Consider the following 17,698-nt stretch of genomic DNA (forward strand, 5'->3'; position numbering starts at 1 on the left):
ATTGATTAGAAATTCAAATAATTACTCCACATTTTAAATTTTTGTACAGTAAATTGTATGTCAATTTTATTACATTGGTACAAAAAGTTTGAATTTAGACAAAGTAATAACTTTCTTATTAAAGAAAGTGTATTTACTTTGAATACACAGGCATTAAGTGATGATGATTGTGGATTATGTGTGACTGACAAGTGTTTGTAAATTTAAGAAAATCCATTTGTAGTTTGTTTTAAGGCACGCTCAGTTAAGAAGTGCTTAGAACAGCTTATGTGGAGACAAACTTTTAATAGCTCCTTTGATTTTAAGAGGTCTCATGAACTACCTAGCAGACACTTTTCTATGGGGCTAGTGGCTCATAGCTAATTTCAAAATCTGCTACTTGGTTTACCTTCCCCCTCCAGATATTGGGGTCCATGTTGACCAGTTAGTGGCATAGTTACGTTCTGGAATCAGCATGCCTCGATCCTTCTTACTTCAGATCCCCTCAGTGTGGATTCCTGTATGTGGTGAGGGGACCCCCAGGAAAGGTTCTATTCTTTCAGTTTACCTCCTTTGGGATCTAAACATCCACCCACGTGTTTGCCTGTGAAGGGAAAAGAGGATCATGGTGGCTGAGGGATCCAACCCTAACTCACTGTTTTGCCTTTGAATTCCTTTAGACGGGCAGCCTTGGGGTGACCCCCATGGGTCAGTTGGCTGGTCCACTTGGGCTAGGGTCAACCAAGTACCAGTGTTGGATGTTCTCAACAGGTGTTGTGGACATTGTATCTGATGCTGATTTTGGGTATAGTGCTCACAAAACCCTGATGTTGCTGCAGTGTTCTTGCTTGACATTGTAGTGTGTCCCCTCTTTGGTTCCATGGTGGGTGGGGTCAGTGGGCACCAAAATATTCCTTTTATTATGGATCCTCCAAAGAAGATTTTAAATAAAATAGTGAAAAAAACGGTACATAGGTAAATGTCCACGTATAGAAGATTCTGAGCAGCAATCTCCATTTGTAACACCTGTTGTACCTTATTCTCTTTCAGACAACCCTTTAGGGCAGATGTCTCCCTTTATCATTTAGAAGGTACTAGAGGGACTTGCTGGCTATCCATAGTGAGTAAAGAAGCTTCAATCTGACCATGTATTGGTGGAAACATCCACATCTCAACCCAGTGAACTCCTCTTGCATTCAAAGGCAATTGGGGATATACCTAATTGAGGTTACACTTCATGCTACTTTGAATTCATCACAAAGAGTTATTGTTGAGAGGGATTTGAAGAACATTCCAGAGTCTGAGATTCTTGCTGGTTTCTCCACCCAAGGAGTTTCTGCAGTGAGGCATATCCACTTGCAAAGATGGACTTATGATGCTGACCAATGTCCTCACTCTGACATTTACATCACTATGCCCTCTTTCCACCATGAAGGCAGGTTATCTTAATTGTAGAATATGGCCATACATTCCAAACCCTCTCTGATGTTTCCAATGTCAGCAGTTCAGTCACTCAAAGACATCGTGTCGTGGTTTCTTGACGTGCTTGTTGCAGTGGCAAGGACCATGATGCCTACAAGTGTGAAATGGATCTGCATTGCATCAATTGCAATGGCTCTTGCCTGTCCTGCTTTCATTCTTGCCCTAAATGGTTGGAAGGAAGAAGTACAGCATTTGAAAATGATTCATAACATTACCTATCCTGAGGCTCAAAAATTGCTGTCCAACACCTCATCTCGGACATATGCTGCTGCAATTTGTCCCACAACTACTCTGCAGACAAATCTCTCTGCCTTCTAAAGAATCATTCTCTAAACAAATGAAAAGTTTTTTGACCTCCATGGTTAAAAAAAAGTTGATGAATCAACTTCAACACCTATCTGTCTCTTGTATACAATTCACCAAACCCCAACATCCACATCCTTTTGTTCCAGGTACAGGCATTTCCTCTGATCTATCTTTATCTCTCTCACCAAGATGCAAAACAATCATTTATTCACATTTTCAGTCTCAGGAATCCCCTTCCAACAGCAAAGACCTGCTCAATTGACTTGGCAGGATCTATGGAGGTTGATAGACTTCCCTCCAATAAGGGCAGTAAGGAAAAAAGATGTGGTTGTAAACAAAAGGATTCTCCACACAATTCGCCTACTCGTAAATAAAAATGGCCACATTGATACAATGGAACTGTCGAGGTTTACATTCTAATCTGGATGATATCAAACACTGATTATTGCTTCCTACCATCCTATTTGTCTTTCCTTGCAGGAAACATTTCTGAAACCTACTGATACAGTCACCTTTTTGGTGGTTTTCTTTGTACAGAAATGGCAGGCTGTGTGATGGATGAGTGCATGGAGGGGTGGCACTGTTGGTTGATCAGCATTTGCCACTCAACACACCCTTGGAGGCTGTAGCCATCCATGTTTCCTTGGGCCATGCCATCACTGTTTGTTCTTTCTACCTGTTGCCTGGAAAGATGTATGATCAATCAGACCTTGATGCTCTCATTGAACAGTTGCTATCTCCCTTTTTAATCTTGGGAGACTTTAATGGACAAAATCCCCTCTGGGGAAGTTCTGATATTGATAGGAGAGATTGCTCTATAGAGCATATGCTCTCTGATCACAACCTCTCTTTTCAATACTGGTTCTTTTACTTATTTTCATGCACCTCATCAGTCCTTTATTGATCTCTCAATTTGCTCCCCTTCACTATTATCCCATTTTTCATGGAGTGTCGACAAGAGAGAGACTGGCTGTGGTTGATGCCACCCCACCTGCGTGCCCCGGTGGAAGCTGGATCAGGCAAACTGGCCCTCTTTCACTATTCTCACAGAATATGATCCTACCCTTGTCTGTAAGCTATCAAAAGATGGCTGTGTGGCAGCAGTAACTGACTGTATTACACAAGCAGCTGCTCAATGTATTCCTAAAACCTCAACATGTTTTTCACTGTATCCTCATCCGTGGTGGAATTCTGCCTGCCACCTGGCATGGAAGTCTCAAAAACGGTCCTGGAATACTTTCCGTAGGTATTTCACACTCTTGCACTGCATCACTTTCCAGTAGGCTTATGTACATGCTCAGTTGGTAAGACATCAAAGCCAGAAGGAATCTTGGATTAAGTTCACAACTAGCATATCTTTTACCACCAGTTCCAAATTCATATGGGACAAAATACAAAAGGTCAGTGGGCAATATAATTCTGTTCCCCTCTCAATCTTGCTCTCTGATGGCCAGGAAGTAGCTAATACCTGGAGCATCAGCGATACTCTAGGTGAAAACTTTTTTGCTGGGTATCTAGCACATCTGCTTCTTCCTCCACCTTCTTAGCTATTAAGACTCGGGCAGAGTGATCACATCTTTCCGTTCAAGCTTGTTGTCTCTCTGACTATAATCGTGCCTTTACACTGGTGAAACTCAAACTGGCCATTCATTTGTCTGGCAGTACATTTGTTGGACCAGATGATGTACACTATGAAATGCTGTGCCATTTATCTCCTGCTTCTTCTCCTGTTCTTTTGATTGTTTTTAACCAGATCTGGCAGGAGAATGTTTTTTCTAATGCTTGGCACCAGGCTATTATCTTACCTTCTCTAAGCCTGGGAAGGATCCCAAAGTTCCTTCAAACTACTGTCCATTTGTTTTAATGAGCTGTCCCTGTAAGATTTTAGTGAAGATGGTTGATGTTCCTCTTGTTTGGTTTTTCAAATCAAACAACCTCCTCTCACCCACTCAGTGTGGGTTCCAATGACAGCACTTCATCATGGACCATCTGATTCAAGTTGAAATGTTGATCAGAGGAAACTTTCTCAAACGACAACTTGTATCAATATTCTTTGACATTTGAGAAGGCTTATGGTACACAATGGAGAAATGTCATTTTGCAAGACCTCCATATATGTGGGTTACATGGCCATTTGCCCATTTTTATTAATGTTTTAATGGACAGCAGATTCCAAGTTCATGTGGGTGCGACGCTTTCCTGTTCTTTTCTACAGGGACTTTGAATATTCTCAGGGCTGTGTTTTGAGTGTCACACTTTTCAGTATCCAAATTAATGCCATCACTGAACTCCCTGTCACTGTTGCAAACCGGCTCTATGTTGACGACTTTCTCATCTCCTGTCAGTCATTGAACATGAGGTATATTGAGTGGGCAGCTACAGACTGCCTTCAATTGCTTACCTAAGTGGACCACAGCAAAGAGCTTGAACTTCTCTCTCTAAAACCATTTGCATGTACTTTTGCTGCCAACAAGGTATTCACCATATCGGTAAAGTTGTGCTGCCTGTGGTCCCTGAGACCAAGTTCTTGGGCAAATGTTTGACCGTAAGCTGACCTTCATACCACAAATCAAGTAGCTATGGGTCAAATGTACAAGAGCACTGAACATCCTTTGTGTCCTCTTTTCCGCCACTTGGAGAATGGATCGACATTCTATGCTAAAGATATATTGTGGTCTTATTGGATTAAAAATTGATTATCGATGACTGGTCTATGGCTCTGCCAGACCATTAGCGTTAAAAATACTAGACCTTATTAATCATCTAGGACTTTGGCTCTGCAGTGTGGCTTTCCACACTTCCCCATTTCAGAGCTTATACATAGTCTCATGAACCTTCTTTGCACTTCTTCCGTTTGCAACTGTCTTTACAATATGCTTCGAAACTTTGTTCCTTACCAAAGCATTCCACCTGAGATTGTGTTTTCCTTCTTCGATGGGCCATGCTTTTTCAGATCAGACGGTCTGCCATTGCTCCTTTTGGCCTTTGTATCCAGGTGCAGTTGGATGAATTGGTTCTGCCCTTGGATAACTTTGGTGAATCCATTGGTCAGCCCATCCCACCATGGCTTCTTACAATCTCTGTATGTGGCCTATCTTTAAGTCATCTGAGAAAAGCAGACACTCTCAATTGGAAATACTGTCTGTTATTTGCTGAACATCTTTCAAACCAAACTTCCATTCCTATTTATACAGATGGTTCAAAATCAGGTGACTGTGTGGGCTCTGCCATGATTTGTTGTGGTTCAGTGGTTGCGTGCAGAATCCCCTCTACAGCTTCTGTGTTCACTGCTGAACTGTATGCCTTTTCTCTTGCCCTGGATCACATAGAAGCTAAGCAGTACTCAAGCTGCATGATTTATACTGACTTGCTTAGTTCTCTACTGGCCCTGGAATTGCTTCATGTTGGTTCACACCATGTTCTTGCCAATATTCAAAACTGACTGGTCCATTTTTCTTTTAACATCTACTTCTATCCAGTTTTTCTGGACACTGGACCACGTTGGTATTCATGGGAATGAGCTTGCTGACACTGCAGCTAAGTCTATCTGCTCTGGCGCTATTACTGCTGTGCCTGTCCCATACATGGATTATGGTCTTGTATTCAAGGCTCGGCTCCGTGCCAGCTGGCAATCGACTTGGAGTGAGCAACGAGAAAACAAGCTTTTCCAAATAAAACCCTATATTGGACTTTGGCCATCTTGCTTCCATAAGGATCGGAAAGAGGAAGTTGTTCTAACTAGACTATGCATTTGTCACAGTTTTTTAACTCATTGTTTTCTTTAATCTGGAACTGATACACCATTGTGTAGTTTGTGTAACACTCAGATCACAATAAGCCACATTTTAATTTCTTGGCATTGTTAAGATCCTCAATGATGGCACCAATTTAAGCATGTTCTGTCCTAAGGTTTGTCCATAATGTTGGACAGTATCATTGGTGATGGTGACACTGTCCACCTTGGTAATGTTTTTAGTTTTTTAAAGGCCATTAATTTTTTTAATGTCATTTTAAGTTTTTAATTTATACATTACATCTTAATGTGGCTCCATTTTAAAAATCGCAGTTCATCTAGTTTGATTTGAAATTAGAAACTGGCCGTAACATTAAATAACTCAACCAGGACTGGAAAAGCCAACTTCAGGTGACTGACAGTGGTTTTAGTACTTACCTGTTAGTCTTTATGGCAAGTTATGATTATTACAATTATACTACAGAAAGTCCTTTACAACTTGAATTACTGTAGTTTTTCTCTTGACATTGTAGGCTAGATGTAAACATTGGTTTTATGCTATTTGTTTTTTAAACATTGGTTTGTTTTACCTTAATTTCCTTTTATGAATTTTACTAAATTTCCTTTAATTTAAATTTTTACTAGATGTTTGGCACAGATAGCCTAGCTGCTTTGTGCCATAAAACACTAAATCAACCAACTTTTAGATGGTCTTGCTAGCAATTTTGTTTTTTTCCATACCTCCCATTTCCTTTCCTCCTCCTTGAGATTTGTGATATGCTCGTATCTGTTAAAGATGGTTGAAGATTTACTTTTGCAGTGGGCTCTTGGCCTGGTTCACCATCCCACATTCCCATGGAGAGTTTATTTTTATTCAAGTCTTTTCATAGCCCTTAAGAAAACAAAGGATTGGAAGCTGGTCATCAATTGTTATCATGCCTAATTTCATTTTGCCACATTGTACACCACAATTATATTAAAATTTCATTTTTGTTATAAATTCATTAATATAACAGTTCTTTATCCTTTCATAGTACTGGAAGAAAGAAAATATAGCCCCAAATATATTAAAGATGTATTAAGTTTATGCATTTATAATTATACATTTTTCAATATCCAGATTTTTAAATAAGTAGGAGTTCCAATGGGAGCTAACTATTCTACTTATATTACAAATTAATAGGTTTATTGAAAATTACATGAACCAAGACATTTTTAGTTTAACTTTAGATATGAGATGATTTAATAGTATAAATAACTATTTATACTTAGGTGATGAATGTTATTTTCACTTTATTCTTAGACTTAAACATTGAAAATACTTCAATTCCTAATATAGATGTTATTTAAATCTATAAATTAAAATAATTGATGACAATCTAAATATTTTGATAAAAGAGAATATTTTTATTTCCCAATATATGGCTTATCCTAAGTTGATAGTAATGTACCATACTCTTCTGTTAGTAGCATTGTAACTTCACAGTTATTCAGGTTTTGTAAAATTTGCAGTAAATTACTATATTTTATTATTAATGTTGAAATATTGATGCAAAAGTTAAAACATAATGGATATTTACTAAATACACTAAATGAAAGTATTTACATATTTTGTGAAATATATAAGAATTTATTAAATATGAAAAATTAAGGACATTTTACTGAAATTGTTTAAGTATTTTCAGTTAAGGTCATTTAGACAACTTGGCAATTAATTTTGTGTGAACTAATCTATTATTGCATAGAAAGGCTTGTTTTTTAGTTTGAAAACATGTAGTTACAGTGGTCTTAATGGGTGATGGTTGGCAGTTATACTAGTTTGTTTAGATAACTGGTTGGGACTTTCTATTCTAATATAATTTGCTCACTGTGCTACTAATCAGTGCTTTACCACTATAATGGAGGCTGGAATATCAACTTCAGGAGAAGTTTTCTTACTTAACCCAAAGCAGTAATATCTTTTTTATTTTTTTCTTTCTTCTCTCTAAAGCAGTCACCTTCTCAAAGCTGTCTGCAAGCAGTGAAGGGTGATATATAAATGTGGGACATAGTGGGGTTGAGCATCTCCCATCTTGCCCTCCTAATTTTCATTTCTTTTATTATTTGATTTTCATTATTTTGTTATTAGTTATGAATTTTCTCATGAGTGGTGCACAGAGGTTAAGACCGATAGACAATGTATTCCAACCACAGTGTGGGTCCTACTTCTAAGTCACCTCCAAAACTTAGAGTACATTTTATATCCCACAATATAGCCTGTACTCTGGGAATCTTTTAATTTGTGCAGCATTTTTGTATTTTTGTTTTGGCTTGGTTTTATTCATTTAAAAATATCAGTCAGTGGTTTGGATTTGCAATTTTTAATGCAGTCCTTTTGATTTAGTTTTATTTTACTTGACTGTACACACACAAGATTAATACTCCACAGTCAAGTAAAATAAAACTAAATCAAAAGGACTGTATTAAAAATTGCAAATCCAAACCACTGACTGATATTTTTAAATGAATAAAACCAAGCCAAAATATAAATGTGGGACATAGTGGGGTTGAGCATCTCCCATCTTGTATATATGCATTAAATTTGCCCTTTGTGTATTTATTTTATCTCTAATTATAATGGAATTATAATTAGAAATGTTTAAGAAAAATTTTTAATATGTAAATTAATGTGAATAATTATAATGTAGAGTAGTAGTGGAGGGTAATATCATCAGGTGCCTAATATCATCATCTGGGACATACATAATTTATTAACAAATGCAAATTCAATATATGGGTTGAATAGTGTGGAAAATTTTCAGCACAAATGTTTTGCTTACCAGTTATTGTGTTTGTCAACAGCAAGTGATAATACATCTAAATGCGTATTATGGTTTATAATTCTTTACCTGTTGATGATGCGTTGGAAAGATCTTCATAATTTTTTCGTTTAAGAAAATGCACAGCAGATTGTTGGAGGCAATTGTGAAAAATGACCTTGAAAGGTGACAGGACTGGGCATGATATTACCAATCAAAAAATAGTGTTCTGGTAATATCACCTTGCAGATAAAAAGGAAAGTCCAGAAAATTCTCAATTTACAACTTAAGTTATAGTACTAATTCTGGGGAGTGATTATTTTCACAATTTGCATGTGGAAGCCTCATGAATTCCAGATTAGTGCCAACATTGCTTCTCCCTGACAACATGGTATTTTATTTAAAAAACAACAGTTCAGATAACTTTCTTAATTCAAAATATGAGATAGCAAATTGGTGGGAATAATGGACACATTCAACAAAAAACACAACAAATTTCAGTGATGATATTAGCCTCCCGATGACAATATTATCCTACCATGACACTGTTCCATTTGAAAAATACTTCCTCATTTCATTGTATTTAATAAAACATGTATCAGTTTTATTCATTGCTCATAAAGCACCACAAACAAAACAATTTGTATGTTCAATACTAATGATTGATTTTTAAAGTGGCAATATTACCCTCCACTGCTCTATTAGTTTTCTAAATTTAATTATATATTTGAAATGTTTGTTCAATGCCTATAAAATATTTTTTGGGAGCTTGAAGGACTTCTTTTTTTGCATTTTTCAGGTACGAGCCACAAATTTGCAAGAACTTGTTTATAAAAATGGACAAGCAGGTGTTACCAAGGCAACTGTCTCAATAACATTTGAGAACAACAACAAAAAACAGAGTCCTTTGGGTTATGAACAGTATGATGAAATAACTATCACACGCCAAGTAAGTATGTTAAATATTTCTCAAGTCAGGGCTATTGTTGTTTAATGTTTAAGTTTCTGTTCTATACTTATTGATTTTGTTTAATACTTAATATTTTTTTTGTTAATTGTAAGTAATCATGATGAACCTACTGTCAGATATTAGAAATTATGAAATCAAACATACAGTGCTAAATATTTGCATAAGTAAGCTTTATTAAAAACAAGTTTCAGGCTTAAAAAAAACTTTCAGTCACATTCTCTGAAATGTCTTTTTAGAGCCGTTTCCTCTTTTGTTTTGAAGAAATTTTATTTATTGTGCAGCTATTTAATGTTTGTTTGCATGAGAGCCTTTTTGATTTATGTATTACTCACTATTAGCTTGTACTTGCAATTGGTGCAAGAAATAAAACTTTGTTGCTTTCTATTCTGTAAATTTTTTTTTTTTCAGTTGCAAATCTGAAGTCAATTCAGCATTTAATCCAATTTGAATTTGAAAAGAACCTGAATTTTGGGCTTCAGTTGGTAGGATGAGACTTGCCGTTTAACTTTTAACTACAAACCTTTCTCTTAATATTGGAGTTAACCTTCATATACCAATATTTCCAAACCAATACTGGAGCTAGTCTTTAAATACCAATGTCTACAGTTTATAGCTGGACAGTCTTGGATACAAATGTTCAGTTAGTACTGAATGTATTCTTGAAATACTAATGTGCACAGTTACTCTGAATTTTTTGGTAACATTCAAATTGTCTCAGTGGTTAGTCATGGGCAGAAGTTTCATGTTCAAATCTCAATGAAGAGGACACTTTTTTTTTTTTTTTTAATTATTAACTAGTGCTTAGAACAAAATCTTATGAAAAACCAAAATAACATAATAATTTAAATTAGGTACTTAAGGATTATTTGTTGACTTTCAATTACAAAAAACTGCATGCCACAGTGATTATAGTACTAGACTATTATGTAGAAACCTCTTGTTCAAATCCTGGTCATGTTGAGATTTAACATTCAGATTTTTAATATTTAATTTTGAAATATTTATCAGCGTTCGTCTGTGTCAGACGCAACTTAAGTATATTTTCAATGCAATAACTGTTACAGTACATTATGATTGTTTTTCTTGGGTAAAAGATTTTCAAAAACTTAGTCAATTTTATAAACATTTTATATGAAAACTTTACCTTCAGGCATTTTCCCTTCACCCTCAAATTCATTGATTGCTTTTACAATAAATAAATCACTGCATCAGGCTTTTGATAATGTAATATTTTTTCAAGATCTAGTTTTGTGCATGATTCAGTCTAAAAGGCTTTACCAAGAAGCAGATTTAAACATAACAAAAATATACACAATTCAAAATTCTAATGAAGGACCACTTAGAGGAGATGATTAAATATACACAATGTTTTCATGTAATTCTAGAAAAATAAAACATTGTTTATGCATATATTGTCACTATAATAAATTTATTTTTAGTAAATGTATTGATAAAGCATTTATTTTATTTAAATTTTGATAAGTTCATTCATCATCATATGATGGGCATTTTGCTAGTACATTTGTAATTTTGTAGTTTTCATTGTTCATGAGATGATAAATGAACCATAGAAAAATTTAATTTTATTAATTGTGAAAGCTACCAATTTTTGTTTATTAAGTATTACAAATATAAAACTAATATTTGTGCAATTATTTGAGACTTGAGTACTAAAATTTGTTTCCTTGGTCTTGGTTTGAGGCTATTAAATTTACTCTTAGTGTGTGGAAGTTGTTCTTTTGTTACCTTTTTTTTCAGGTAATCCATAGTAATAAGATTCCTTAAACTTGTTCGTAATAACAGAAGTTCAGCTAATGTCTGGTATTCCTGTATGCGTTTTTGTATTTTTCTGTCTAAAGTATTGAAACATTCATAATATTTCATTTATACAGGATCTATCTAATATTTGTAGAATTTTTAAGCATTAGGGTTATTTCCTGTTAATTCCAATTAACATCATGAATATCATCAAGAACAAAGGTTTAAGTTTTTAAACTTTCAGTTGTTGTGTGGGAGTTTCTTCTCTAAATGTTTTAGAAAACCTAATTCCCTTCAGTAATAAAAAATATTTTCAGCATATCCACACTCAGCTGTAACCTTCAGTGAATTTTTATTACTCAGAACCATAACATTCATAAAACACATTAATAGCACCCTATCATGTTTTTAAATGTGCACTTTTTCTTTATTTTATGAACTTGAAAGACTATCAGAAATTTCATTTAAAAAGGCTATTTTGAAGAGCAAAGATGTTTAAACTTGTAAGTCATACGGTACTCCTTTGTTTGGTTACAACCCATTTGTTAAGGGACATTGTGCAAGGATAGTGAAAATCAGGTAAAAGCAAGTTCACTTGGGGGGAAAAAATATAAAGTTGTACTACTTTCACAGATAATTTAGCGAAAAGACTAACATCAAACGGTATTCTCAAATTGAAACAATGAAGCCACACAATAGGAATGAAGTTAACTAACCAAAATTTACAATTAGATTTTTATACAAAATGCTTGAATGTATCAGACAATTGAATATTTAAGTATTTTGTTAGCACAAAACTGTTAGGATATTGTGAGAGTTGTATATTAAAATGTTTTTATATTTTGAACAGGTAGTGATTGGTGGACGAAATAAGTATCTCATCAATGGATGCAATGCAAATAATACTAGAGTTCAAGACCTTTTTCGCTCTGTACAATTAAATGTGAACAACCCACACTTTCTGATTATGCAGGGACGTATCACCAAAGTACTTAACATGAAACCTCCAGAGGTACAATTTACAACACTCTGTGTTGTATTATCATCAAAAAGTTAAAACTGTGATTATGTTTATAATGATGCTATTTAGCAGATGTAACTGTTTCCCTTTTCTATTTGGATATTTTGAGTTCAGGCTGTTTTATTTCAGTTAAATGTTGCAAAAACATTATTTGATGTTTGAAAAAGAAATTGATTTAACTAATAGCAAAGTATCAAGTTGTTATTAGGTTAAATCCTTTAGATGTATAAATGGAGGGGGGGACCAAAAAAACCTAGATTTTAATGACTTTTGGTCCTAGATGCAAATTATCACATTCTTTTAAATATCTTTTCTGGCCTGGTATGGCCAGGTGTTTAAGTTACTCAACTCATAATCTGAGGGTTGCAGGTATGAATCCTGTGGGAGTATTATAATGTGACAGTCAATCCATCTATTTGTTGGTAAAAGAGTAGCCCAAGAGTTGGCATTGAGTGGTGACGACTGACAAGTTGCCTTCCCTCTAGTCTTGCACTGCAAAATTAGGGACGGCTAGTGAGATAGCCCTCGTGTAGCTTTGTGCAAAATGCAAAACAAACCAATCATCTTTTCTGATTCATTTACTTTGTAATTTAATAATTGGTCACTTCTCATGTTTGTATTTGGTAATCTTAAATCTATCTATATAGCATCAGAAAAATTAGTGTTGACTAATTGTCTGCACCCATAAGTAGAGTTGGTAAGTATATATTAAAACTTGTTTATATATGTAAAATATGAGACAGAAATCATGGGATTAGCATAGTGTTTTCCTTATATCCACAGAAATTGTATATCTCTATAAAGTTTACATTTTGCTGTACCAAAATTGCATTACCAATAATACCTCTTCTTGCACTTTATCCAAATGAAAGGTTTTTTTTTGTTTTTTTTCCATTTAACTGTTGGTGTGAATTTTACTTTGCTTCCTTCAGTCTTTATACTGTACTATGTTGCCCCTAGTGATTTTAATTTTGTGACTCTCCACCTATATTAATTTGTTCCCTACAGCTGATCTGATCTGCATAGAAGCTTCCCATTATTCTTTCTTATTCAGTTTCTCAAATCTAGCAAGGTTATTAGGCCAAAATGGTGTATATGTGTGGAGGAAGGGTTGGATAGTGTGAAAGCATGTATTATCAGAAATACATTTTTGGTATAGGGAAATGTAAACTTTCACAATATGTTAACCTCCACTTGCACTTTAGCTAGAATCCCACATTGGCAAGGTTGAGGGGCTGGTGAGGGCAAGATCCTCACAGAAAGCATCTGCTTAGAAAAACAGGTGTGCAAAACTTAAATATAATAAAGCAGACTAGTGGGGATCTGCACTACTTCTGGAACAGGTGTACTCTGTGCTTTATCTGAATAAAAAAAAAATCTAATCATGAACAGTAAGGGCCAATCAGCTATAGAATCAACATTTTCCACTATCACAAAATTTATTTAGACTCCAACTACACAGATGAGTTTTTCTAGTCTGATAATTGAAATTATAGGGCTGCAGATACAAAGCTACATCAAAATTGTACTGGTTAAGGCATGATGATTAAAATATGATATGAAGGGAGACCAACCTTATGCTAGAGAATGTTACATGTTGAGCCACCAGAATTGTGAAGAGAAGTCAAGCAATACTTATGTGGATGAACTCTCACTTCAACATGAAGAAGCACAAAAAGTAACAAACCAAACTCAAAATTACAAGCCCAGGCACACAACCTGAAAGCTACAGAATGTTGCATGTGAGCTACCAAAATTATGAAGGGGAAGGCAAGCAATACCCAACTGAGAAAGTTTCCCCCTCTCTCCCCCCAACCTGAAGAAGCACATGAAACAACAATCTAAACTCAAAATTATGGAGCTCATTAGATCTGAAGAAATGGATCATCCAGTCTTTGATTACTAACCTCATTCTGGGAGGTACACCTCTTGCCCCTGGAATTATGAGGATGTAGAACAAATTAAGTCAAACCAACAACTAAAAAGAAGGGCCATGCTTACACAACTGGATAATGAAGTGTCATCTCTGAACCAGAATTATGAGGAGGCTCCTGAGACAAACATCCAGAGTGGAGGGTGGGAGGGTGCCAAGCTTTGCCTTTTCACTTGTGTGGAATAAGAGTATAAAAACACTTGGGAGGAATAGACTTCTATCCACCACTCCAGCAACTGAAAATGGTAATAACTCCCTTACACCACAAGAAGAGAGGTAGGAAACTCTTTGGGGTGTTTTGAGGAAAGATCCTCATGAGACAGTTCATCTCTTGCACTATGTTTCTTATTTGGGAAAGTAAACAAACCCACATTTGTTCAATATAGGAATTAGCAGGGAGGGGCAAAATCCCATTATGCTTTGCTTGTGGTTGTCCATGGAGGCAGTTCAGTATTGTATATTATATTTGATATCAGACAGTTTTTCACCATCCAGAAAGAACCAAGGTGATCTCATGGAACACTCCATCTTCATAGAGCTTGCTGCTACCAGACATTTACTTATTAGTCTACTGGTAGCTAGTGCAAATTTGTAAAAGCATACTTGACCAGGCAACTCACCACTGAGTGGATCCAAATGAGAATGATGAGTCCCTGGAAAGAAATAGTTATTCACCACTGTCACACCGAAGTCAGAGCATGTAGAATAGCTACAGGAGGTAGCTGGAATTCATCCAAGGAAGAGACTGTTAAATCACATAAATTATGTGGTATAAAGGTATTAGGTGTGATCCTCATACCAATCTGTACAATTTCCTCCAGTTTGTGATGTAACCAAGCTGCCATGGACATTAATGTGTCAAATTTGAGATGAGACCCAAGAAAGCCTCTCCTACTCCAGTGAAAGACCAGAGTAAACTATCCTAACCAGTTGAGGAATCCAACTTGTCAAATTTAAAAGTGATAAGTTGTAGGATACCAAAGAATCTCGACAGATTAAATAACCAGTGATGTTGAGCCCATAAATGCTTCGGTACATGCAACATAACCTCAACACTGATCAGAGAGAGAGGAGGTGGCATACTGTATGGTGTTTTTGTACACAATATCCTGGATGATTTATTTTTGATGGTTGAATTTAAGAGGGTCCCGGGAATAGTGGAAAGCCAATTGATACAAGAGACAGAAGAGATGAAGATGAAAAAGAAGGAACAATCTGCTTATAGGGCTTGAATGATCCATTTATCTGTGATGAATATCTTTCATACTGACATGAACACTTTCAAATAAGACCACACAGGACCTGACCCCATGAGGTACTACCTCAAGGTCAAAATCTGTGCTTTGCTCTGGAGGATGATTCCTGCTTGTAAGGTTGAAGTTGCATTTGCATTCCACTGGATTGTGATGCCAAAGCAGAAGGTGTGAAAATTCAAGTGGTAGATGTAGTAAACTATACTTCAGAAGAACAATGGATAGTGTAAATGACTCATATTCACATTTTGTGCTGACTGGAATTCCTACAAGTATTGACTGGCTAAGAAAGCTTTTCTGAAATCTCTAAGGATTGACACAGGATGGCAAACTCCTTCTAGGAAGACATTTCAGCAACAGAATAGCACAATACCAAAGGGAGAACAGAGGCCAATAATCTGATCAAAGTGGAAGTCAGTTAATGACTAAGATCCTCTAAATTTGAGTAGGTGATCTATGATAGGCCTCAGACAACAGTGGCAAAAACTATAAAAACTCAACTGTTATAACAAACTAATTTTGGAAACATTTAAGATGAATAGTCTCATTTATCTGGAGACCCAAATATGAAGATGGTCTAATCTCTGAGAATGCAAATAGGGGTTCTCCAGGTGTTTGAAATCTGAAGCATGCTGATCTAATAAATGAAGAGCTCAATACATGGCAGCTTCCTCCATCAGTTTATCTGCCATAGTCTGGCAAAGGAGGAAGGATCATGTAATCCAATAAAATTTTTCTCAAGAAAGGTGATGATTCATAAGCTACAGGAGAAATACTCAAATATTACAAACATGGCATACTAGTTGTATAAAGGGTGCAGGAAATGGAATGTCTATGCGAGTTTCATGAGTAGCTGTCTGAGTAAAGAAAGGTATTGTAAAAATAGTGTAATTCTCATTAGTCCACCCTTGATCTTCAACAACCTTGCTTCAGAGCGAGCACCAGAAAAAACAACTTACTCACATGTATGAGATGTTCATATTTTAAAATATCCCAAAAGTGCTTTTTCTGTTTTTAAATCAAGAAAGCAAACAATTAACTCGAGTCCTACAGAAAAGGTCTAAAATAATTCATGATAAAATGTAATAAATGTAGCAATAATACTGCAGTAAACACAAGATTGCTCTTCATAAGTTTTACTGTTGAGAAAAAGTGAATAGAAAAATAATGGGGTTCTTGCAGAGGGAATGGGTGTAGGTCCACATTGACATAGGTGGAAAGAGTTATGTGATTAAAATTACTCAAAGCAATATAATGGGATATGAGACTAGAGTGAGTTAGAATTCATACTAGTGATTAGATTGCAAAGAGAACCTTTCATTGGGATCAAGTTAGTGAATGTGGTTTGAAATGTATTTTCAATAATGTGAAGAGAGCTCAACTATTAATGTTATTTATACATTGACTAACCAAAGTCTCTAGTACTGTGTCCCTCAAACTATGGCATGTATAAGAAAAACAAATTGGCAGGAGGTACTGCTAGCTAGTTACTTCCCCATAGTTACCTATAACCTACATTTAAAAAAGAAAAACAATTTTGCTACAGTTTGTGCAACCAGTTACCTTCCTCATAGTTACATCACACAATTATTCCCAAAGTTGAACAAACTTGAAGTAAAAATAAAACTTGTAAGGCAACAGTTGGGAAGCACAGAAATAGCAAATTTATGTAGTTTCATGGTTTATCAACTAAAAACATAATAGCAATATTGCGATTACTTGGATGATTGGAATGATTGAAAACTAATAATTAAAACCACTAATTTTCATTGAGTTTCTTTAATTCTACTTTTGATTGATTTATTAGTTTTTGACACTAATCAATCTAAAGTAATCATTTGTATAAATTAAGTCGCATACTTCGAGGTGTGAATGTAGAAAAATTCTATTAATAGTTCCTAGTAAGGTGCAGGTTTGTTAATGTTCTGCCAGTTTATGAGAAATGGCTACTCTTGGGCCATCCGTACTTTATTTCTGTATTTACTTAATTTTTTAATTCATCATTTAAGGAGTTTGTTTTGTGTGAAAACAAAACTAAGACAATAATATATTGTGAGAATAATTGTATGAAGAATAGTATCTGTACTTTTTATATTTTCTTCCTTTATGTTTTTTATTAAGTTGTTGGTACTGTATCCATTTTGTAATTCTAAGTTATGAAAGTTTTGTTAGAATATGATGAAAGATGTGGAGTAGGTAATAAGTAACTTGGTTTTATTGCTTGAAGATATAGTAATATATGAAAAATAATAGCTTCAGTAACTGTCTTGCAGATATTATCTATGATTGAAGAAGCAGCTGGAACCAGGATGTATGAAAGCAAAAAACAATCGGCAGAAAAAACCATTGAAAAAAAAGATGCTAAGCTGAAAGAGATTGACACTGTGAGTCGTTTATATCTACATTCTCCCAAGGTTCTTGATTATACCAGATAATGCTTGGTCTTCAAATATTTACTGGAATAA

The 17,698-nt window shown here is 35.2% G+C and overlaps 1 protein-coding gene across 1 annotated transcript in view; it reads left to right on the top strand.

The window, feature by feature from the left end:
* SMC2 (structural maintenance of chromosomes 2) overlaps positions 1-17,698 on the top strand; it is a 91,292-nt gene that overhangs the window by 10,234 nt on the left and 63,360 nt on the right. Inside the window, exons 2-4 of the mRNA XM_076490114.1 lie at positions 9,098-9,247; positions 11,877-12,038; positions 17,507-17,617. Coding sequence (XP_076346229.1) covers positions 9,098-9,247; positions 11,877-12,038; positions 17,507-17,617 — 423 coding nt within the window. The remainder of the gene's footprint in view (positions 1-9,097; positions 9,248-11,876; positions 12,039-17,506; positions 17,618-17,698) is intronic.

This window comes from Tachypleus tridentatus, chromosome 2 (genome assembly GCF_004210375.1).
Source record: "Tachypleus tridentatus isolate NWPU-2018 chromosome 2, ASM421037v1, whole genome shotgun sequence".
Taxonomy (NCBI): Eukaryota; Metazoa; Arthropoda; class Merostomata; order Xiphosura; family Limulidae; genus Tachypleus; species Tachypleus tridentatus.